Raw genomic sequence first — 26,251 nt, 5'->3', positions numbered from 1 at the left:
AGTACAGCCATACAATGTACTTATTTAGTGATAAAAAGAAATGAGGTATCAAGCCATGAAAAGACATGGAGGAAATTTAAATACATAGTGCTGAGTGAAAGAAGTCAATCTAAAAAGACTACACCTACATGGCATTCTGGAAAAGACAAAGCTATGGAGACAGTGAAAAGATCAGTGGTTGCCATTAGTATTGATGGGGGCTGGGGGAGAAGGAAGGGATAATACAAAGACATGGGAGTCTAAGGACGTGAAATTATTCTGTATGAGAGGTAATGGCAGATACAGATCATTAAGCATTTGTCAAAGGCTACAGGATGTATACACAGAGCGAACGAACCCTAAGGCAAACTATGGATTTTAGTTAATAAGTGTATCAATAGTGACTCATCGATTGTAACAACTAGTGCAAGATGTTGATAATAGGAAAAATTGTATAAAATTGTATAAAAGAGGGAGTATACAAGGAGACTCTGCGTTCTGCTCATATTTCTAAACCTAAAACTGCTCTAAGAAATTAAGTCTATTAATTTAAAAAAAAATGAGAGTAGGTATTTCTAGAATGGCAGAATAAAGATCTCCAAAAAGCCCATTCTTCCATAAAAGCACTGAAAATACTGGCAAATTTGTCAAAATCAACTTATTCAGTAGTATGGAAATCAACCAAATGCTTGCCACAACTAAGGAGCACTTATTAAAAAAGAAGAAGAAAAGGAAAGAAACCCAGTTTAATCGTGGTGAGAACAAGTCTATGGATTTTAATTTATTCTGTTGCCATGCCTATCTCCCCAGCTCTGTGTTAGCTTGAAAAACAAGAGCTTTACAAGCATAATAGCAGTGAAATGCAGCAATCACTAGGGGGAGGGGTAGACGGTAAACTGGGTTTAGAATTCTTTGAAAAGCACCATTTCCAGAAAATAGTTACTATTTGACCTAACTAGCACCTCCCTAGAAAAGGCCCATTCTCAGTTGTTTTATTTGACCTAATTCCGAGGTTTCTCAGTGGGAACAGCCTTATCTCTAGCACATTTGTTGAAAAAAAATAGTGCAATTGCTTAAAATTTCAAGCTGTGTGAGATGGCAATAGCAATAGCAATTGGGGTAAACAAGAAGGTAATCAAAAACCTTAAAAAAAAAAAAAAAACTGAGGAAGGAGATGCCCACAGGAGGCTTTGAAAAGCCCCAACATATTCTTGGACATAGAGGAGGCCATACACCTGTATAGAGCTGCACACATGCTGAGGAAATGCCTGAGAAGGCCTTTACCTCTCACCCTTGGCTGACCCTGAGTCTCCCAGCAAGTAGGAAAAGAAGGCTAAGGCAGAGCTGCAAACTGCTTACCAGGTTGCTGAAAGTATCCTTAAACACACACACACACACACATAAAGAGTCCCTTGGCAAAGGCTGGGATACTTATTGGTTTAAGGCATTTAAAAACGAAACAAAACAAAACAAAAACCTGCTGTCTAGTCATTTGCTCAACTCCAAAATATATTAAGAGAAACACATCACAAGCTGTCAAAAGCTAAAGAAAAAGTGAGAATCCTGAATAAATCAAGAAGAATATGACTCATCAAAAGACATGCCCAGTAAGATTAAGAGAGCTGACTTTTCATCAGAAAGCATGGGGGGGTCGGACAGCCCGGGTGGCTCAGTGGTTTAGCGCCACCTTCAGCCCAGGGCGTGATCCTGGAGACACGGGATCGAGTCCCACGTTGGGCTCCTGCATGGAGCCTGCTTCTCTCTGTGTGTCTATCATGAATAAATAAATCTTAAAAAAAAAAAAAAAAGAAAGAAAGAAAGAAAGCGTGGGGGTCCAAAATGTTAAAAGGAAGATTGTCAACCAAGAATTCTATATCCCACAAAATTAGCCTTCAAAATTAAAGAGAAATTAAAACATCACCATATAAACAAAAACTGAGAGAATGTGTTGCTATCCAACCTTCCCTACAAGATAAACTGTAGTTAGAGACTTTAATACTTTCTCCTCATTAATGGATAGAACGAGGAAAAAGGTCAACAAGGAAATAAAAGACTTGAGCCACACTACAAACTAACAAAACCTAACAGATATCTATAAAACATCTATAGAGATTAAATTAGTAATCAAAAAAACTTCCACAAAGAAAAGTCCAAGCCTAAATAACTGCACTGGTGAATTCTACAAGGTCTTCCGAAAACAGAAATGAAAGAAACACTTCCCTATTCAATATATATGATCATCATACCAAAAATACATAAAAAGCCATCTCAAGAAAAGAAAATTATAGACTAATACTTATTATGAATATATACACAAAAATCCTCAACACAATACTAGCAAATTGAATGCAGCAACACATAAAAGGATTATATACCATGACCAGTACAATGTATCCAAGAAATGCAAAGGCGGTTCAACAAATGTAAATCAGTCAATGTCATATACCATGTTAAGAGAATAAAGGCAAAAAAAAAAAGATTATCTCAATAGTCACAGAAATAGCATTTGACAAACTCCCAACACTCTTTCATGACAAAAACACTCAACAAAATATGAATAGAAGGGAAAATCCTCAATTTTTAGAATCATGGCATGAACAGTGGAAGCACTCAGGATTGCAGCAAAGCTTAAGATGAGGAGGAAAGGGTAAAGATTTTTGTCAGCATGGGTTAGGGACCATAAGGAGGATTTGACTCAGCCAAATACCCTACATCTCAAAGGAAAGAGACTGAAGAATACTACAATTAGAAGCAAATAAGGGGGATCCCTGGGTGGCGCAGCAGTTTAGCGCCTGCCTTTGGCCCAGGGCGCGATCCTGGAGACCCAGGATCAAATCCCACGTCAGGCTCCCGGTGCATGGAGCCTGCTTCTCCCTCTGCCTGTGTCTCTGCCTCTCTCTCTCTCTCACTGTGTGCCTATCATAAATAAATAAAAATTTAAAAAAAAAAAAAAAAGAAGCAAATAAGGAGTGAAGACAAAGACCTCACCTCTAAACAGTAAGCTACTAAAGTGATTGGAAAATAAGAATCCTTCATATAAAAATACTACTGGGGGAATTAATACATTTAGGAAAGTTAGATTTCAGCTACAATCTGTAGGCAGAGGTCAAGAATGCGAATTTTTTAGGATGTGAGAGAATTCCATATAGCACAGTGGAAGGTATAGAAAAAGAATGAGGTTGGGGAGAGAGAGGAGTGAAAGCTTAGGGCAGATGAAAAGAGAGCATAGTATTATGATAAAAAAAATATAAAGGAAACAGTGGTTCTGAACTACCAGTCCTCTGAAATATGGGTAAGACATATTTCTATAATTAAAAAAAAAAAGACAATGAGAATTAAAGGACAGAAAGGAAAGGGAACTTACACTCAAGAAGTCACAGAATGGGAAAGAGATACTTTTGCATGGGAAAGAGATACTTTTGCATATGTAATGTTAAAAAGGCCCTGGGGTTAGTGCATCCAGATTTTTAAAAATCAAGGCATGGAGAGAAAAGAATAGTTTTAAGGTATACTGGAGAGTAATGCTTGTCTTAAATGGGGTTTCTCTCTGTACCACCCAACCCATAACTAGCTCTAGGGGATCTAGAAGTCCCAAACCCAGATGGCCATCCTAAAGGGCCATCCCCCCCGAAGGGATCAATAAACTGGTTAACCTACAACTATTCATGATGAACCAGTGCCCACTTGTTGAAAAGTTCTCCATTGGGTCAAATGACCAACCCCCAAGAATATGGTGCATCTCTCTCTCCTCCCTAAGAATCACCAGTGTGGAAGATCCACAAATCACTAGTCCTGCAAACTACACTGTCTAAAAGGGATCTGTGGTCCTATGTTTTGTGAAATGGCTATATATTCTATCTTTTATTACATTTTGCAAAATAGTAGTACTATATTTACATCTTAAAGGCAATGCAAAGCCCACTATTAAAAAAACTCACTTAACATTAATTTGTTTATTCCTATACTATTTGATCAGATAATTGCTCTTCTATACCTATTAACATCCAAGAATATGGTTTTGGAAAGTGTTCTTTAACTTTTCTGAAGGATGACTCAGTCTCAGCTTTATTATTCCCAGGGACAGAGATTACTACCTCCATCCAGGTAATTCATCCATTTGGGACAGTCTGATTTATCGTTCCATTTCAGGCTGAAATTTGCTATTCTATCTTAAAATAGAGACTTTTGCTGTTAAGAGTTAAAGATCACATCTATTCAATCCTCCAAATGACCTGGCAATCCAGCTATGAACTCAGTTCACTGAAAATGCCAAAGTACAGAAACATGGTTTTGCACATGCTATTTTTTCCATCGAAATACTCATCCTTCTCCTATAGAAACCACTCCTCTGCAATCTCTACAGTCATACTTACCTGTTCAATAGTAACTTCCTTTACACACCAGTACCCTAGACAAACATCAGATGTTGCATGCTTCTGGAATCTATATAAATCACTTTACAAAGGCACCTATCAACACTGTACTGCACTAATACTGCAATATAACTGCCTACATATCTGCCTCTCCCACAGACTCAACATCCAAGAGGTATTTACTATTCAACCGTGGATGGGATGGAAGAGGCAAATCAATCTTCTACATACCCAATAACTGCAATGAAGCCAATTGAGCTCATGCATTTTTAGCATCCTCAGAACAATGCTCTAAGAAGCCATTACCAATCCACAGTTATCACCTCTCACACTATCTCCAAATTCATCCCAGCTTGAGAATTTAGCACAGAGTTGAACATACAGGTTCTCAATGAATAACTGTTAATGGATGAATAAATCTTATCATAAGTATAAGCAATGGCTCACATTTTAGTTAGGCTTCTAAATTTTCATAAGTTGGCCTTAAATTTACCTTCTATAAACCAACCATCAAAGATGAGAGAAGCATAATCTTCATTATTTGCAATCACGACTATCTACATCATATTCTTGCCTGATAATAAGAACTCTCCAATGTCCATTCCTTATCAAAATCCCAGCTATAAAAAACAAAAGCCAAAATAATGTCTAGAAAAATATATTCTCCATGTATTCTTCTAGATCTTCTATATTTTATCCTTACACCAAATTATACCAACGTAAGAATCTTTAGTTAAACCTCATTATTTTGTGACCCACTGCAGCACTGCCTTTTCTCACCTAGTGTAGAGATCTTTGTAGCTTGCACTGAAGAACATAAGTAAAAAACAGACTTGAGGAATTTGTCATTATTTCTACTTTGGGAAGCTGAGACCTGTCCACTATATCACAAAGCATCCCTCTTTTAAGAACTCATGCAAAGCAACTTCTTTCAGGTTTCTGTCTCATTAAAGCAAATCAATTCAGGAGAAACACATCCTTTACCTCATGTATAGTATACATCTTGTAATGGATCAAGATTTGGTCTTTGTTTTTGCTTCAAGGAGTCTTAGAGCCAATTTTTTTTTTTTTCTCACTTCAAGAACTATATGGGGTTATACATTTCCCTTCTATTGTTTCTTTATCCAATTTTATTATCTATATTGTACCTATGTCTCAAAATGACCTCAAAACCCAGTGAAATGAGATGAGGAAGTGAAAAGGAAGAAAATTAATAACTATCACCACTGGGTGCACACTCTAAGCCATATACTGCTCAAGTACTTGTGTCCCTTACCCTTGAACGCTGAGAGAAAGGTATTATTAATTATGTTTTACAGGTGAAAACTGAGGTAGAGAAGGTTTAAATAAATTATTTAAACTCACAAACCTATTTGTGTCAGGCCAGGTTTTGATCCCAGGTTTGACTGTCTACAGAGCCATAAAATCTTATCAAATTAAAGACTATGCAATGCTTCAAAAAGGCAAAGAATTCTAGCATTTAAAGTATCTTCCTCTGTTTTTGATTGTACTTGAGAACTTTTAAATTAACTTTTGAGTTGCCTTCTAAGTTTTGATTTATTTATATAAGTAAAAGAAGATAAAAAAAAAAAAAAAGACAAATCACTTGGCCCTAATTTCATACATCATTTTTAAATAATTAACTTTAACAAATTCAACGTATAATCATTCCCAAATCAGAGCTAGGAAAATCACACCAAAACATGATGCCCAAATAGCAAACATAAATATTTTTAGTTATGATAAAGCTAATGAAAAAAGATTTGGGCCAAAAAGAAAGAATCAGACATATCATCTAATTAGCACCGCATACAACTTGAAGTATTTTTTGGTGCCTCTAAAAACCAGATTAAAAGACAGTTTTGTGGGGGCAGGGGAATAGTATGATTCAAAATTAATCAAAAGATAGGAAATGTAATCTACATTAGACTCACCTGCTCAAGTCACTTTTTCCATGGTGATGATAGTGGTCAGGATGGCTGAGGTGGTAATGCTCCTGTCCACTCCACCTCTGGGGCGGCCTTTTCCAAAATCCTTCCTGAGACTGCCGAACATTTCTGTCTGACCGGTCAAAGCGGTTCATATTGTCACACTCCACTAAACAGATTCAAAAGCAAAACACTATAAACATGTACACACTCTATAAAAGTTAACTACTTATAGCTTGATAATTAAATGCTGCAGAGAATATAAAAATGATATGCTAAAAATACCAGCCATTTATATGGGCTAATTACAACATCAACATTTCCAGAGGAGAAGTAACCAGTTCTTTTGGTGAAAACTTAACTCTACAGTATTCAAACTGAAGTAAATCATAAAACTTTCATATCACAGGCACTTAAGTAACAACGGCCTCAGTGTTTTAAAACAAGCAAATTATCCTTGTTATGAACATTATACATTTTAAACACCAGTAATCAGTTTTTAGTGGTTTTCATCATTATCACTGGCTGGTTCTGACTTCAGAATGAGAATGATCTGAAAAAATAGAAGATTTTAAGTCTAGCAGAGAACTCGTTCCCAAAAATGAACGCTACAATTAGCTTTCACTGATTTCAAGAAGCACAAATTAAGTTTTCGTCACAAACAGATCGTATTTCTTAAATTAAGCTCACAGTTTAGAAAGTAAGAGGCTTCAATCTGCCTACAGTAGAGCGTGTTCAAAAAGTCTAAAATGCCACTGAAAACAAAGCCAGTACTTTGCAGCAACAAATAGTACACTCCCTGAAATCCAAATGCCACAAAAACAAGGAAAGAATCTCCTTGAAACACCCCAAGCCTCTTCTTCACTTACCCAAACACTTTTTCCTCACATATCTGAGCTCTCACTAGGAGAGTTACTCTGTACAAGGGAGACATTGTGTCGCTGGCTGCCTACTCAGACATAGTTGCATACAAGGCTCTGACAAACAGGCCTTCCTTCCTGCTCAACTCCCAGCCCTCCCTGTGGGAAGCAAGCCCAGTTTACCCTGTGACTCCATCTTCGCTCAGTGGTTACATAGCTACTGAGTTAGGACTGTTACTAAAAATACAACCAAACACTAACTCAAGCCAGGAACAGGAAAGGTTTCTCTAGTCTGAGAATTATCACATGAGAAAGTTCAAACCCAGAATGCTCAAAATTCCTTGATAAAGACATTAGAAAGCAATATAATCCCCAATTTTAAAAAAACTCATTACTTAAAAGATTATTTTCACTTAACCTAAAACTTGAAGTTGAAATATGAAAGTGTTTCATTACAGTACACCAGATAAAAACAAAGTTCTCCACTCCAAGAAAGTAGTTAAAATAAAGTATAACTGTTTAATTCTCATAAACATTAAACTCACTGTAACATTTCTAAATGCATAATAATTTTGCATAACTTTTTAAAAGACTCTGAAACTTTGTTTATGATCATTAGAGAAATCAACTTTGGGGAAAAACTATACATTTTATAGTTTTAAAATTTTTTAAAGGAAAAAATTTTTTAAAAACCTTACATTTGAAATTATTTCAAGTTCTTGTCGTTTTATTGAGATGAATTATAATCTATTTCTTTAATTTTTTTAAGTTCAATTACAGAAAACCTGACCGTTAGATAAATAAAGGCATGGTGACCATTAATAATGAAAAAAATCAGGTGTAGAAGATCAGATCAGAAAAGAAAAATAAACTTAAAAATATCTCAGAAATAGAGATCCCTGGGTGGCTCAGTGGTTTGGCGCCTGCCTTCGGCTCAGGGCGTGACCCTGGGATCCCGGGATCGAGTCCCGCATCGGGCTCCCTGCATGGAGCCTGCTTCTCCCTCAGCCTGTGTCTCTGCCTCTCTCTCTCTCTGTCTCTCATGAATAAATAAAATAAAATCTTTAAAAAAAAATCTCAAAAAGGCTTAACACCGATTTTAGTTCACATTTGTATTACACTCAGAGACTCAGTTAAGCTCATCAAGTATTTCTCATGGCATTAAAATGTTACTTTGATTTAAGCAATTCTATACAGCTGAGGGTTAATCTGTATCTACTTTTATCTGAGATCATATTTAATTCAAAGCAAGTGAAGTTCTTCTACTCACTTCCCAAACAAATTCTGTCATAATAAAAATCTGATATGCAACTAGGATGTCACCAACACAGCATATGCAGAGTAATAAGCAAATAAACCAGGCAAATAGGCCAGGAGATGGGGTTAAAAACTGTGGGTAATTAGAGTGCCTAAAATTGACGTGCCATTTTTGTGTTTACTAGAGAGGTTGTTGATACTACACACAGGCTACAAATTAAAGCACCTGTATTGAAACAAGAGCTCAACCACAGGCACAATGGCAAATAAACACTGGAAACAAACATTTGCTATGACCACAAACGGCTATTGGTAGAAATGGAGATAGAGGGGCCTAAATTTTCAGATAAATGACTACTCTAAGACTCTTCAAGGGTCCTGCTTTATACAGCTGACCTTTGAACAATGTGAAAGAGGTATGGGACCTCCTGCATAGTCAAAAATCTGTGAAACTTTTGACTCCCCCCAACTTAACCATTAATAGCCTACCATTGACTGAAGTTTTACCAATAATACAGTCATTTAACACATATTTTGCATATTATATGTACTACATGCTGTGGTTCTTATGATAAAGTAAGCTACAGAAAATAAAATGTAAATAAAATTATAAGAAAAAATGCAGGGATCCCTGGGTGGCTCAGCGGTTTAGCGCCTGCCTTTAGCCCAGGGCGTGATCCTAGAGTCCCAGGATCAAGTCCCGCGTCGGGCTCCTGGCATGGGGCCTGCTTCTCCCTCTGCCTGTGTCTCTGCACTCCCCCCATGTCTACCATGAATGAATGAATGAATGAATGAATGAATAAATAAATAAATAAATAAATAAATAAATAAATAAAACCAAAAATAAAAAGAGAGAGAGAGAGATCCCTTGATAAAGGTAAAAGAAAAAAGTAAGAAAATTAAAACAACTGTGTCTTTCAGATCTTTCCTAATCACAACTGAAGCCTAAAGTCCTTTCTCCCTTTATTCTTCCCTCATTCTATGCTCCTCCATTTTGCTCTGCCCCATCTCTCCCTTGACCTGTTTCCCTACCCTGAAGCTGGCAAGAAACCTCAAAGGCTCACTACATCTTTTAAAGTTAAACATCTTTCAGAAGAAGAAAACCCCATAAGGTTGGTCTCATTCTAAGCTGAGAGTCATGGCTATAGATCATCATCATCTCATTTTCCCCCCATAATTGTCAATGGTTTATATTTTCCCTCTGTGTTCTACAATATTTTTCCACTTGATCTTCCAAGCCACTAATTTAGATTTCAACACCAGCTATGGTTTCTGTCATCTAGTGAACTGTTCTTTTTTCTTTTCTTTTTTAAAGATTTATTTATTTATTCATAAGAGACACAGAGAGAGAGAGGCAGAGACATAGGCAGAAGGAGAAGCAGGCTCCATGTGGGGAGCCCAATGTGGGACTCGGTACCAGAACTCCAGGATCACACCCTGAGCCAAAGGCAAACGCTCAACTACTGAGCCGCCCAGGCGTCCCGACTGAACTGTTCTGTTGGGAAATCTTTTATAGCTCCAGAAAGCATTGTGCTGCAACTTTATTTCCTTGTGTTTTCATCATTTCCTTGGGCCACTCTAATCCTGGGAGTTCTGTTGTTTTTCCTCCCTGTTCTTCTTCCCAGATGCTGGCTCGATTTTTCCTTCTCAGTTGACTGGAACTCAGCTCTGGTTACCAAAGTACCCCAGGTGACAGCAAAACCTCGAGAAGGTTTAACAGTCTCTACCCCTATGGTAGAGTAGATAATGTTCTCAGCTCTTCATTCTCTCCTTTAATAGAATAATATATTCAGTGTCCCCTGTCACAGAGTTTCTCACTACAAACAGAATACACTTCCCAGTCCTACTGGTATTAGGCTTGGCCATGTAACTTGCTTTGGCCAACAGAAAGTGGGCAGAAGGAACAGTATGTTGGTTCTAAGTCAGACTGTAAGAGATATTAAATTCATGTTTCTGCTCAACCTATTGTCCTGCCATCTGCCATGAGAGCAACTTGCTCCAAGTAATTCTGGTCTCAAAAGAAGAAACTAGGAGTAGACCTGAATTCAATTCCACAGCTGGAGCTGTCCTACTTAATTGCTAATCTACAGATCCATGAATAAGGAAAATAAATGTTTATTTTGAAAGCCACTGAGATTCTGAGACTGTTACAGAGCATCCTGGCAGCACTGGGGGGGAAAGAAGTGACAAATGTGAGCTCCTACTACCCTCAATAGCATTAGAACAAACACCTCCACTCTCCGAAATATCCCTGCATTTTTCTAGCATCATGTATAAAAAGGACTTCATCACCTTCTTTGGTTCGTTCATCTCTCACCCCTGCGAGGCCTGAGAGACCAGGCAAATGTTGACTGACAGGGAATCCACAAATCTTCTGGAGCCAGCCTTCTCTCCAGAAGGATTTCCATTTCAACTAGAACCTTGCCCCAGGGACTTTTTTAAACTAGTCTCTGATTCTAGATCCGTCCTTATTCTGTATGTTAGTAAATTGAACACCAATAAAAAATAAATTAAAAAAAAAAAAAAAAAGAAAATCCTACAAATACTAAGGCAAGAGTACCTAAGCCCCTTTTACATACAGACCGTCTAAATCACTACTTCAGCACTTACTGGGATTCAGAGAGGAAGGCAGATTGGATTTGGGAATAAAAAAAAAAAATGGAGTGATTCATTCAGAAGATCACCATTTTCCCAGAATTAAAGTTTTTTTTTAATTTTCAGAAAAATTAAAAAAATTTTTAAAATTTTATTTTTTAAAAATATCAACTTAACGAGTCTTGGCACTGTTTTCACAAGTCAAATGATATCTGTTTCTCAAAATGTATTTCTTCTTAGAATCAAAATAAACAAAAGGAAGAAAAGTTGTATATGCACACAGAGGGGAAAAGGACAAATCCTATCTACTACTTACTTTGTGATAGAGATATACAATTTAATTGGATCATACAGAATTATATCTAAGACCTACAAAACCAAGGTTTTAAATGTTTAAATAAGCTTGCAAATGAATCTATTTAACATCACTTAAGACTGCTTCTCAGTCTCAAAAGATTTCCTCCATTGAGATTAGGAAGTTTGTAAATAACAAATATTAAATTAACCATAGACAAGCAGCCCAACTATATATAGCTCCCTGGGGTTTCAATTTGTCTGCACTTACCATTTTCAAGAGGTGCATCCTCAGGCAGATCCACATCAAGCATAAGGTCATCGTCCTCAAGGTCACATGATTCAAGATTATTCAGAATATCCTGTGAACAAAAACAGTAATAAATGCTATAACCTATTTCAAAAAATGTATCTAATCATTAGTTTTGAGAACATCTCTGTGAGTCTTAATTTACTCAATATTTGTGTTGTAAAAATCAACTTTTAAGATAAAATTTTTAACAAAAAAAGATTCAGTTAGTTTACTTGTTAAACTATTTGTAACATCCTTCTCCTACTCTTCCTCCCACCAAGAAATTTTTAACTCATTTTTAAACTTACAAAATGCTCACTGTCTGCAAGATACTGTACTAAGTACTTTACTAATATTAATTCATTTATTTAATCTTCAAAATAACCCTATGATTTAATGACTAGTACAATTACTTGAAATTAATGCACAGAGAGCTAAAAGTAGGATGCAAACACAAAAAGCCTACCTCCTGAGTCCATGCTTTTTTTTTTTTTTACCAATTTCCTTGATAACATGAGTAATTAAAAATGCTAAAGAACCTCCCAAAATTTATTCATATCTGGTATAAGAGGTTGTGCTTTATTATATATAGGGATTGGACCACTCATGTAAAATAATAAAAGCATTTAACAACATGATTATTCCATTTCATTTCTGGTGCCAAGCCCATCTATAGTACCACCTTCAGCACCACTACTAACTCGGCTTGATTTGCCTTAATTTTTTTTTTTTCTATAAAAGACAAATAGGACTGGACTAGTCAAATTGGTATAAGCAGCCATTCCTGGGTTCTAGTTGTAACCTTGCCAGCTACAACCTATCCTGAGAAAAGTAATGTTTTGCTTTCAAAAATTCTTGTTCTGAAGTCTAATTAGCAAAATAAACAAAAACTAAGTTTAAAGTCAGGAACTGGGCAGCCAGGGTGGCACAGTGGTTTAGCGCCGCCTTCAGCCCAGGGCCTGATCCTAGAGACCTGGGATCGAGTCCCACGTCGGGCTCCCTGCATGGAGCCTGCTTCTCCCTCTGCCTGTGTCTCTGCCTCTCTTTTTCTCTGTCTCTCATTAATAAATAAATAAAATCTTTTCGATAAATCAATCAATCAATAAATAATAAAGTCAGAAACTCAGTTTGACCTGATGCTCACTAATGGATCCTTCCAATCCAAGAACCAATTCAATACTGCAAGATCTTTTGTTAGTATACATAAATAAAAAGATTAAAAAATCCACAAATTTTTAAACTAAGAGATTATGGACTTGAAAAACTCTTATAGAGGGAGATGTTTACAATATTTATTACAGATGATATGAGTAAAATTAGAAATTGTTTCCTATGTTGGGTATTCTATACATAGCTTTCCAATTTTGTGTTATTGGCCTTCCTTCCAGGATGCATTGAGGTCTAAAAGCAAATGGAATAATTGTTTCTGGAAAAGCAGAAACAAAAACACACCTCTGGATAATTATTTAACTTTGACACATAAAGGGATTATTTCACAGAACCTCTTTCCATCATGAAAATACCTGCTGTCCTTAATATAGAAGCTGTCCTAAAAGCAAACAAAACAACAACAAAAACCAAAGGCCATAATAGATAATTCACAATATATAAAATAAACAACTAATTAATATAATGTAGGAAAAAATGCTAACAGTTATTCTGATTTACCACAACTGAAAATAATCTAGTACTCTTTAATATTCCAGATGGGATTAGATTAATAAACATTAAGGAAGACAGTTTGTCAAAATTTAACTAAAACCTTTTTTAAAAAGACAAATTTTCCTTTCTAAGAAATTATCCCTCAGAAATAGATAAATGAAAAAAATATATGTGCAAAGTATGGTTATTGCAGCATTATTTGATGGCAAAAAAGTAGAAATGCCCAAGAACGGAAAAATGGCTAAACACAAAGTACGACACAGTCATACAATAGAATACTGTTTCCTTAAAAAATAATAATGAAAATATATAGACATGGAAAGATGTCAATCAGGGAAAAAAACAGACTTAGGTTGTTTCTAATCTTTGATAAATCCCTATAAGTCAAAAATAAAATAAGTAAGTCTAATTATGTATTAAGTCGATGGCATTGTACTCAGAGAAATTATTTCAAGTGAGGAAAAATTTTCAAACTATTTTCAGTAATTATATTATGGATGGTAGTACTGGTGTTATTCTGGTTGTGCATACATGAGTATAAATGAAAACAATTATACTGGTGTTTGCTGAAAAGTGGATTCTCATATTAGGAAAACGGAAATAAGGATGTAAGGATGTAAAAACCAATGAAATTAAATTAAAAACTCTACATTCCTGAATATAAGTGCAAAGTATTGGTGTGAACACAAAATGTTTTTCATCTTAAGTGAAAAAATACATTTTTTCCACTGAAAAGGCCTAGATATTAACTAAAAACTAGGTCTATAAAACAACATATACAGAATTATCCATTTCATGAAAAAAAATTGTATAATATGTATAGAAAAAAGCTGAAAGGAAACCACAACATAGGTTATGGAGTTTTTCTTTCTTTTCTTCTATTTTTGTAATAGTAACTGTATTTTCTCATTTTCTGCAATAAGCAATGACTTATGTACTAAAAAAATCATATCCCCTATATAAACATTTGGCTTTTGTGTATGTATAAGTATGTATGAAACAAAAAATGCTGGGTGCCCCAAGCCAGCTCTAATAACTAAGGACACAGCAAAGAATCAAAGGCAATAGAGAACCTTGCTTTCTAAATCCAGAGCAGGTCTTGGCTTGCTGAGACACACCAAACAGCAAAAGCAGCACTGCTACCACCATCAAAAAGATGTTCAACTTTTAATAACTAACTAAACCCTACATTTGTTTTGTGTGGTTTTCTGTGGGTTTCATTTTATAATGAAAGGTTTAAAAAATTAGTCTTAAAGAATGAGCCTTAAAGTGATGGAATGAAAAAAAAAAAAAGTGATGGAATGATTATGATATCACTCTGAGAAGGTCCTAAGAAAGCCCACTGGAAAAGGAAGGAGAACATAGTTAATAGTAGTTACAACAGGGAGGAAGACAGGGAGAGAAAACCATCCAGATTTATGCCTCAAGTTAACACTCACCAATAAATCATTGCATATGTTTCATAAATTTATCTGGTTACACGGGAAAATGGTCTATAGCATGGGGGGAGGGGAAAGAAGACTGCATATATACAGTATGACTTCATCTTCCATGCTAAAAAATACATTTAAACATCAGGATGGTAATAAACCAAAGGATTATTATAATTTTCCATTATGTGAAATAGTATGTACTATGCTTTTTATATTCCTTTTTATTTTTCTGTAGTAAGCTTTTATAATATGCATAACTTCATGCTGGAAAAGTCTACCTCTCTTGGTATCAGCAAGGGTTCAAACCACACAAATATAGCCTGAGTGTTGGAACCCATCAATCTAGCACATCCCTTAACCACAATAAAAACCAAGCTACCAGCCCCTCTTAGCTTCATTCAAACTATTCCACTCTGGGTACCTGTCCTGCTCTTCCCAGAAAGCCTCATTATGTGAGTAATAAATCTTTTCATATCTTCTTAGTGCATATGTGGCACCAATAGTTTTGACATCTAAACAAACAGGGAGGGCAGCCCCGGTGGCGCAGCGGTTTAGTGCCTCCTGCAGCCCGATGTGTGATCCTGGAGACCGGGGATCGAGTCCCACATCAGGCTCTCTGCATGGAGCCTGCTTCTCCCTCTGCCCCTTCCTCTGAATAAATAAATAAATCTTTTAAAAAAAAAAAAAAAACACAGGGAAGTTGACTCTGTCCCTCCATGTGGCAACTGCAAGACACACTCTCTGTAACTCAACACATATAAAAACCTATATATGCAAGGCATGGGATATACTCATAAAAAATAATCCCTGTCTTTGTCAAGAGTAGAGCCAAACTACTCTATGATATCGCTGCCTTGGCATCCATTTTGTGTGGCCAAGGGATCTGCAGGGGCCTTGAACTGAAGCCAACCCCTCCAGTGACTGCATGCCCCAGCATCAGAAGCAAATGTAAATTGCTGATATGACTTCCTCAACAGCCCTTGTGAACAATAATCACCCTGTCTCCCAGGGTCTTCCTTTTGTGCACCCCTTAGACAGACCCTTGTGGGGCTTACCAAAACCCTGCTCTTTTTGGTTTGAATTGACCAATCCAGACAGTTCAGGAATCCCAAAGCACTCTAGTCATCAACCCTAATAAAGTCACATACCCCAGATCCTGTGACTCTCCCTATCTGCACTGGTATGGCCCCTCCAGGCATGCCAACTACCTTCCTTCAGAACCTGTTAATAATAAACTTCTCTATTTCAATTTCCCTTGTGGTCTTTTATTGAATTGGGGTTCACTATCCAACACTCCAGGGCTCTACTTTACAAATGTTAATTTAACAAATTGGCAACAGCACTCCAAGGCTACTTGTTTTCCCTCAGACAGACCGTTCCTTCACAATATGGTAATGGCTCAATTACTAGGAAAACACAATGGATGGATATCTAAGTCTTGAAATGTCAGAGAAAATCTAAAATCAAGTAGTCAGAGAAAATCTAAAGAACAAGCAAATATGGCCTCTAGAACATGGAAGAGGAGAATGCCTTCTGAATAAACACTATGCTAAGAGCAAGGAAGTAAAAAGCATAATGTTACTATTCTAAATGTTACCAAATTTGTTTTTCAAAGACAAAAAGTAAATACTTAGATTTTGCAGGCCCACAGACAAAATCAGCGTATTATACAGGTACTTATATAACCATTTAAAGTGTAACCACCTAAAATGTAAAAAAAACTTATTTTTTAGGTGGTGAAAAACAAGGTAGTTGGTCAGATGTGACTTACATAACACAGTTTGCTGACCTGCTCAATGTAAATAATTGGAAGTAGTTCGTTAATACCTGTTATGGATTTAGTGTTTATATTTTCCCAAAGTTCTTATATTGAAGCCCTAGCCCACAATACGAGGGTATGTGGACATAGGGTCTTCAGAAGGTTATTAGTTTTAGACTGGTTCATGATGGTGGGAACCCTATGATGGGATTAGCATCCTTACAAGAAGAGAAAGAAACCAGAGCACACACTCTCTGTCTTCCCGCCATGTGAGTATATCGTGAGAAGGTGGCTGTTTGCAAGACAGGAAGCGGGTCTTCACTAGGAAATGAATTTGCCAAACCTTGATCTTGGACTTCTAGACTCCAAAACTGTGAAATAAATAACTGTTGTTTAAGCCACTCAGTCTACAGTATTTTGTTATAGTAGCCCTAGATGATTAAGACAACACTCACAGAGTGTAACAGGAAAAGACAGAGAAGTAGATCTACATCACGAACAACTATTTAGGCCAAATTAAGACCCTGGATTTTATGTCAATGACAGGGGTATGACTGATGAGTTTTCACAAGTGGTAAACTGAGATTTACATTAAAGAAATATTATTTTGGCTGCTGTGTACAAAATGAATTTAAGTAGGAAAGATAAAACAGTTTTGTGGCTATTGAAGAATCCATGCAACATATATGATGGTAGCCTGACATTAATCAGTGTCAATGAAACTGAAGAATAAGCAGTTATGAAATATACAAGGTAGTTAGGATCTATATAACCAAAGCTCACCGAGAAGTAAGAAAAGAGCCATCGATAATTCCTTGGTTTCTGGCTTAAGAAACAAATGGATAATTCCTATTCACTGAAATAAATTATAAAAAAGGAAAACCAAATCTAACTTTAGAACCTGGTAATTTTGACATGCTTACTGCATCTTAGAGAAGGCATGCTCAGGAGATGACAATATATGAATGTAGCATTTGGCAGAGAGATTTGAGGTGTGGAAGTCAGCACCACACAGATGCCATATGAAAGATGTTGAATAAGGAGTTTCACAAGAGAGACAGTGCAGAGTTGAAAACTGGATTCTAACATCTGTTTTAGATGATTTTCCCCTATTCATCCTTATAGGAGGTCTATGTTTCCAGAGTTATATCAGAGATATTATCAAGACTTTTCAGTAAGGATCTGGGCAAAGAAAGAAAAAAAATTGATCTACTGTTATTTTTCTTCACCAGCTCACAGATGTGTCATCTGCCCAGGTTAGGAGCTGTATCATTATAGAAAGAAAACCATGTAGCATGGAAATTGGTTAACATGGGAAAGAGTTTCTGTTCCCATGTTTGTTTTGCCAGGCTCCTCTAACTGACAAGCCTGCACTTTTTGAGAGCCAATATCCACATATACCTATTTTACTTGGGAGACCATCTAATAAGACCATTAGCTGGGAGTATGACAACAAAAACCTAAATCTGTACACTCTGGCTCCTACAGGCTTTCCATAAGCCTCACTGGAATTAAAACTCTGAATACATATTAGCAGAATCGTCATAGAATTTTTTTTTTTTTTCGTCATAGAATTTCCTTGGCCTCTGAGAATACTTTTCCATTCAAATAGAGCAAACTATGAGATGGTAAGCCAGTTCTTCCTTCCACGAATTCCTCCTTCACTAATAAACTGGAGAAAGTCTCCAATTTATTTTTGACAAATGAATAGCACTATCACTACTTGCTGTAATTATCATGAAACAACATTATTTTCTCATGGAATACAGTTTATGAATTTTAAAACACATATTAATTTGTATAAATACCAATACAATTATGAGGCAGAACTGTCACCTCACCTGAAAAATCTCTCCTGTACTATCCAGTTATAATTACACCTTCCTCCTACCCATAACCCCCAACAATGATCTGTTCTCCATTACTACAGTTTTGTCTTTCAAGATTGTCATATAAATGGAATTATATAGTTTGTAACTCTTTGAGACTGTCTTCTTTCACTCAACAGAATGCCCTTAAGATTCACCTAAGTCACGAAACATAAAGTAATTCATTACTTTTTATTGCTAAGTGGTATTCCATTACATGGAAGTACCAGTTTGTGTATCCATGTACTCAATGAAGAACATTTCAGCTTTTCCAGTTTTTAGCTGTTATAAATAAAACTATTATAAACATTCATGTACAGGTTTTTATGTGAATATAAACTTTCATCTCCAGGAGTGGGATTGCTGGGTGACATAGTAAATATATGTTTAACTTCTTAAGAAACTTCTAAACCCTTCCTCAGAGTTGCTGTAAGGTTCCGCATTCCAATTATCAGTGAGTCTGGCCTTTCCTATATGCCTCTCTGCAGCTTGACTGCAAATCTGAAAACAGCAGATCTTGTTCCCAGTTTAGGACCTTGGTCCCTGTTTTCATAGAGCTCAGTGGAGACCTTATTCCAAAAACTTGTGTTTCTCTGTTCTAACTTGTCTGGGATTACCTGAATGACTGACACAAAATGTATGTCTTTGTTCTGCCTAACTTAGAATGCACACAGGGTGGAAATGTAATGGGCATTGCTCAAAACCACTGTGAGGCAAACAATCCACAATTACCCTGGAGCAAAATATTATAGTTGATATATATAATTGAATACTGAAAGATTGAGAAAAAGGCCAGGGAGAGTGTTCCCAAAATTAGATAATTCAAAGGTGCCATGTATAATAGGGAATTTATTCTTTATTTTGAGAGAGAGAGAGAGAGAGAGAAGTGGTGTATGCATGTACATGGTAGGGGAGGGATGGAGGGAGAGAGAGAGAAAGAATCTTAAGCAGGCTCCACACCCAACACAGAGTCTAACACAGCGCTTGATGTCACAACCCTAAGATCATGAACTAAGCTGAAATCAAGAGTCAAACACTTAACTGATTGGGCCACCCAGATACCTCTATTGTGGGGAATTTAGAAAGCCACAAAAAAGCCCAGGGCAGGATGCATCTCAGTAAAAACCTAAGAGGACCCAAAGCTTTCAACTGTAGCTGATGTCTAAGCTCAGAAAAAAGTAGTAAGGGAAGGTTAAGATAAGAGTTGTAAATGATCAGACAGGCTAAACACTGAAGGAGCACCCCATCACAGAGCCAAAATGCAAAGATGAAAGATGAGAAGGGTTTTTTTTTTTAATTTTGACTTTGAGAAATTTTTATTCCTCTGCTTTGAATTCTTCATTCTTTCTCTACCACCCTCTTTTTCTTTTCCTCCTTCCTTTCTTATTCTCACTCTTCTCTCCTCCTTTTGTCTTTTTTTTTTTTTTTTTTTTTTTTTGGTCTTTGGCATTCAAGGAAATCTCTGTATAAAACACCAAACAAACACAAGCTAAAGTAACATAAACTTCTTAGACCAAATATGACAAGCAGAATGACTTCACAAAAATAGTTTAGAAAAACTACTTAAAAAGCAAACACCTACAGCCTACAGCAAGTAACAAAACAAACCCTGAGAATAAAGAATAAGATTTCCAGTGTTGCCACATTAAAATATTAAAAATGTCCAGTTTTCAACAAAAATTAGGGTCACGCAAAGAAAGTATCATCCATTCACAGAAAAAAAAAAAAAAAGAAATGATCACTGAAGAAGCCCCAAACATTGAACTTTGTCTATTGACAAAGACTTTAGAACTGTCTTTAATATGTTTCAAGAACTCAAGAAAACCATAGGTAAAGAAGATCTACCCAAGTACAGAACATCAGTGAAGAGGGAATTAAAAAAAAATTCTGGAATTAAGGTACAACAAATGAAATATTCACTGAAACTCCCGGGTTTATATTCACAATAACTGAAAGCAGGATCTCAAAGAGAGATCACCCACATTCACTGCAGTTTTATTCACAATAGTCAAGAGGTGGAAACAATCCAAATGTCCATCAAAAGATGAATGGATAATTGTGGTGTATATACATATAATGGAATATTATTCTCTTTTAAAAAGAAGGAAACCTTATTACATGCAACAACATGGATGAACCTTAAGGACACTATGCTAAGTGAAACAAGACAGTCACAAAATGACAATGCTGCATGATTTCACATATATGAAGTAACTAGAATAGTTAAACTCATAGACACAGAAAGTAAAATGGTGGTTACCAGAGACTGGGGGGAAAAGGAGAACTTCTTGATCAATGGATATAGAGTTTTAATTATGCAAGATAAAAAAGAGTTCTAGAGGTCTGTAGCACAACAATATGAATATAGTTAATGCTACTGAGCTATACTTCAAAATAGCTGAAATTATAAATTTTATGTAATTTTTTGTCACAATTAAAAAATTAAGAAAGAACCAGGATCCCTGGGTGGCGCAGCGGTTTGGCGCCTGCCTTTGGCCCAGGGCGCGATCCTGGAGACCCGGGATCGAATCCCACGTCGGGCTCCCAGTGCATGGAGCCTGCTTCTCCCTCTGCCTGTGTCTCTGCCTCTCTCTCTCTCTCTCTCTCTCTGTATGACTATCATAGATAAATAAAAAAATTAAAATAAAATATTAAAAAAAAATTAAGAAAGAACCATTATGCAATTATACGTATGTAAACCTACGTTTCTGCATATCTACTTGATGCCAGGTATTATAAGCATTTCAAATAAATTATCTTGATCTAGTGTTCATGAAAAAAAGATCACGAGAATTTCAACAGCAGATTTGAGCAGGATTGGAAGATATATCCAATGCAATTATTCAGGCTAAGTAGAAAAAAGAAAAAAATGAATAAAAATAAAAAGCCTGATCAAAATCACGATGAAATACCACTTTATATGGATCAGAATGGCTACAATTAACAAGTCAGGAAATGACAGATATTGGCGAGGATGCAGAGAAAGAGGAAGCCTCTTACCCTGTTGGTGGGAATGCAAACTGGTACAGCCACTCTGGAAATGAGTATGGAGGTTCCTCAAAAAAGTTAAAAATACAGCTACCCTATGACCCAGCAATTGCACCACTGGGTATTTATCCAAAGGGCACAAATATAGTGATTCAAAGGGGCACAGGCACCACAATGTTTAAAGCAACAATGTCCACAATAGCCAAAATATGGAAAGAGCCCACATGTCCATCAACAGATGAATGGATAAAAAAGTTATGGCATATATATATATATATATATACATATATATATATATACACACACACACATATATAATATATACACATTATCTATACACATATTTACATTATATATACATCATATATATACATCATATATACAATGAAATATTAGCCTTCAAAAAGAATGAAATTTTGCCATTTGCAATGACAGGGATGGAATGAGAGGTTATTGTGCTAAGTGAAATAAGTCAGAGAAAGACAAATACTGTATGATTTCACTTATATGTGGAACTTAGGAAACAAAATGTAGGGGGAGGGAAGGGAAAGGGAACATAGGGGAAGGGAAGGAAAAATAAAATAAGATGAAAACAGAGAGGGAGGCAAATCATAAAAGACTCTTAACTACAGGAAACAAACTGAGGGCTTCTGGAGGGGAGGAGGGTGGGAGAATGCAGTAATTGGGTGATGGACATTAAAGGAGGGCACTTGATGTAATGAGGACTGAGTGTTATATGTAACTGATGAATCACTAAATTCCACCCCAAAAACTAGTAATATACTAGATGTTAACTAAATTGAATTCAAATGAAAAAAAAAATTTTAAAGCCTAAGAGATTTCCAAAGACACAGTAGAGGCACTTCAAAATATGCATGATAAGAACTTCAGAAAGAGAAGAGAATGAAAAAACAGGCATAAAGAATATCTGAAAAAATAATAGCCAAAAACTTCTCAAATGAAAAAAGACAGGAATTTAGATATTAAATAAGCAAACTGAATTACAAAAAGAATAAATGCAGACAGCACATCAATACATATTGCAATTGAATTGTCAAAAGGCAAAGATAAAGTGAAAAGATGTAAAGCACCAAGAGGAAAGCAATGCACTATGTGCAAGGGATCCACAGTAAGATTAAGAACCAAGTTCTTATCACAAAGCATGGAAGCCAAAAGCCTATGGAATGGCATTTTCAAAGTGCTGAAAGAAAACTAAGAGTTCTCTATCCAGGAAACCTATCCTTCAAAAATGAAGGAGAAATTACGAGATTACACATTAAAAAAAAAAAAAAAAAAAAAAACAGTGAACACGTTATTCACAAAGTAAAAACAAAAAGCAAAATTTGTAACTAGTAGGCTTGCCTTACAAAGATTGCTAAGGGACAAATACATAAAACAAGAATTAAATGTTAATGGGTATACAATGTATTATGATATAATCTGTGACAATAACATGAAGAAAAGGGGAACAAAATTGTATAGGAGCAGAGTTTTTATATACTACTGAAGTTAAGTTTGTATCAATTCAAACTACATTGTCATAAATTGAGGATTTTCATCTTAATTCCTAAGTAACACAAAAAATATTTTAGATAAAATTTTTAAAATTAGAAGAGAATTAAAATGATATATTGCAAAAAAATCAATTAAACTCAAAAAAGTAGCAATTGAGGAAAATAAGCAAAAGTACAAGACATGCAGAAATAAAATAGCAAAATGAAATAACAAAATCATTCTTTATCTGTGACAACTGTAAATGTAAATGGATTAAATACTCCAAATAGTTTAAACCACACAGAGACTATCAGTGTGGTTAAAAATTTTTTTTTAAATTCCAACTCTATAGTCAATATAGTCACCTTAGACTCACATTGTATCTAAAGACACATATAGGTTAAAGGTAAAAGGATGAAGGAATCTTGTCTCACATTTAGATCTTTCATCCATTTTGAGTTTATCTTTGTGTTTGGTGAAAGAGAGTGGTCTAGTTTCATTCTTCTGCATGTGGATGTCCAATTTTCCCAGCACCATTTATTGAAGAGACTGTCTTTCTTCCAATGGATAGTCTTTCCTCCTTTATTGAATATTAGTTGCCCATAAAGTTCAGGGTCCACTTCTGGGTTCTCTATTCTGTTCCATTGATCTATGTGTCTGTTTTTGTGCCAGTACCACACTGTCTTGATGACCACAGCTTTGTAGTACAACCTGAAATCTGGCACTGTGATGCCCTCAGATACGGTTTTCTTTTTTAAAATTCCCCTGGCTATTCAGGGTCTTTTCTGATTCCACACAAATCTTAAAATAATTTGTTCTAACTCTCTTTTTGAACTCAGCCACAGTAAATTCTTGCAAGATACATCCAGGAAGGCAAAAGAAACAAAAGCAAAAATGAACTATTGGGACTTCATCAAGATAAGAAGCTTTTGCACAGCAAAGGATACAGTCAACAAAACTCAAAGACAACCTACAGAATGGGAGAAGAGATTTGCAAATGACGTATCAGATAAAGGGCTAGTTTCCAAGATCTATAAAGAACTTATTAAACTCAACAGCAAAGAAACAAACAATCCAATCATGAAATGGGCAAAAGACATGAACAGAAATCTCACAGAGGAAGACATAGACATGGCCAACATGCACATGAGAAAATGCTCTACATCACTTGCCATCAGGGAAATACAATCAAAACCACAATGAGATATCACCTCACACCAGTGAGAATGGGGGAAAAAAATTTTTTTTTTTTAATTTATGGTAGTCACACAGAGAGAGAGAGAGAGAGGCAGAGACACAGGCAGAGGGAGAAGCAGGCCCCATGCACCGGGAGCCTGACGTGGGATTCGATCCCGGGTCTCCAGGATCGTGCCCCGGGCCAAAGGCAGGCGCCAAACCGCTGCGCCACCCAGGGATCCCCAAGAATGGGGAAAATTAACAAGGCAGGAAGCCACAAATGTTGGAGAGGATGCGGAGAAAAGGGAACCCTCTTACACTGTTGGTGGGAATGTGAAATGGTGCAGCAGCCACTCTGGAAAACTGGAGGTTCCTCAACGAGTTAAAAATAGACCTGCCCTACAACCCAGCAATTGCACTGTTGGGGATTTACCCCAAAGATTCAGATACAATGAAACGCCGAGACACCTGCACCCCGATGTTTATAGCAGCAATGTCCACAATAGCCAAACTGTGGAAGGAGCTTCGGTGTCCATCGAAAGATGAATGGATAAAGAAGATGTGGTTTATGTATACAATGGAATATTCCTCAGCCATTAGAAACGAAAAATACCCACCATTTGCTTCAACCTGGATGGAACTGGAGGGTATTATGCTGAGTGAAGTAAGTCAATCGGAGAAGGACAAACAGTGTATGTTCTCATTCATTTGGGGAATATAAATAATAGTGAAAGGGAATAGAAGGGAAGGGAGAAGAAATGTGTGGGAAATATCAGAAAGGGAGATAGAACATAAAGACTCCTAACTCTGGGAAACGAACTAGGGGTGGTGGAAGGGGAGGAGGGCGGGGGGTGGGGGTGAATGGGTGACGGGCACGGAGCGGGGCACTTGACGGGATGAGCACTGGGTGTTATTCTGTATGTTGGTAAATTGAACACCAATAAAAAATAAATTTATTATAAAAAAATAGACAAGGAGAAAAAAAAGTAAAAGGATGAAAAATATGTTACATGCAAACAGGAACCAGAAGACAGCTGGAGTGGCTACATTAATATCAGATAAAATACTGTAAGTCAAGAATCACTACAAGAAACAAAAAAAGATATTCTATATTGGTAATAGATCAATTAATCAAGAAAGTATAATTACAGACATGTATGAAGCAATCAACAGAGCAAAATATATAAAGCAAAGATTGACAAATTTGAAGGGAGAAATAGGGTTTTACAATAATATCTTTAAATGTCAATAATACATTTTCAATAATGAAGAGAATATCTGGACAGAAGATTGTTAAGGAACTAGAGAACTTGAACAATACTATAAACCAACTGGACCTGAAAGATAAGTATACATATAGGTATAGACACAGATATATAATATTTAAATATATACAACATATTTATACAAATTATTATAAATATATAACTTTTATATATGTTACATGTTATATATAAAAATTCAATTATATAAACATACATATATATGTATACACACAAAATAATTTACCCTATAAAAGCAGAATACACATTTTCATGTGCATAGGGCATTTTCTCCTCCAAGATACATGTTCTTCACAAAATAATCCTCAATCACTCTTTAAAAACTGAAATCATAAGAAAATCTTCTTGGTCCAAATGTAATAAAATTACAAATTATAAGAGAAAGAAACCTGCAAAGTTCACACACATGGAGATTGAACAAAGCATTTTGTTAAGAACTTTACAACAGTTTTTTTTACTAAAAATACGGAATGTTTCACAAACTTGCATGTTATCTTTGTGTAGGGGCCATGCTAATCTTCTCCATATCGCTCCAATTTTAATGTATGTGCTGCTGAAGCAAGCACTCAACAACATATTCCTTATTCAACTGATCAAAGAAAAATCAAAGAAGAAATCAGAAAATACTTAGAGAAAAATCAGAGCAAAAATATAAAATACCAAAACTTATGGGATGGAGCTAAAAAACAGAGCTCAAAGTGAATTTTTTTGCAGCAAATGCCTACCTTAAGAAGATAATAAAAATAAATAAATAAATAAATTTTTAAAAGAGAATAAAAATATAAAAATCAATAATCTAACTACAGCGTATGGATCTAGAAAGATAATAGAAAACTAAACCCCAAAATTAGCAGAGGAAAAAAAAGAGAAAGATTAGTGCAGAACAAAATAAAACAGAAAACAGAGAAAAATCAATGAAACCAAAAGTTGGTTATTTGTAAAGCAAAATAACCATACTAACAAACCATTAATTAGACTGACAAAAAAAAGAAAGACAAAACAAAAATAAC

At 35.8% G+C, this 26,251-nt stretch overlaps 1 protein-coding gene and 1 non-coding gene across 13 annotated transcripts in view; both read right to left on the bottom strand.

The window, feature by feature from the left end:
• The window catches only part of CCSER2 (coiled-coil serine rich protein 2), a 189,695-nt gene that overhangs the window by 82,949 nt on the left and 80,495 nt on the right, over positions 1-26,251 (bottom strand). For 11 of the 12 annotated variants that reach the window (XR_007410184.1, XR_003131035.3, XM_025435088.3 and 8 more), the window contains 2 exons: positions 11,558-11,648; positions 6,287-6,449 (listed from right to left, as the gene is read on the bottom strand). Coding sequence is in view for 10 of the 12 variants with exons in the window: in XM_025435088.3 (XP_025290873.1) it covers positions 6,287-6,449; positions 11,558-11,648 (254 nt within the window). In the remaining 2 variants the exon portion in view is untranslated. Of the gene's footprint in view, positions 1-6,286; positions 6,450-7,149; positions 7,308-11,557; positions 11,649-26,251 lie in introns of those variants that run through there. The other variant, XM_025435096.3, reaches the window with a different exon arrangement.
• LOC118354624 (U6 spliceosomal RNA) lies at positions 25,701-25,807 on the bottom strand. The gene has a single exon (XR_004815507.1). It is a non-coding gene; the product is annotated as a U6 spliceosomal RNA (small nuclear RNA).

Source organism: Canis lupus, chromosome 4 (genome assembly GCF_003254725.2).
Source record: "Canis lupus dingo isolate Sandy chromosome 4, ASM325472v2, whole genome shotgun sequence".
Lineage (NCBI taxonomy): Eukaryota > Metazoa > Chordata > Mammalia > Carnivora > Canidae > Canis > Canis lupus.
This window is presented reverse-complemented; position numbering and strand designations above follow the sequence as displayed.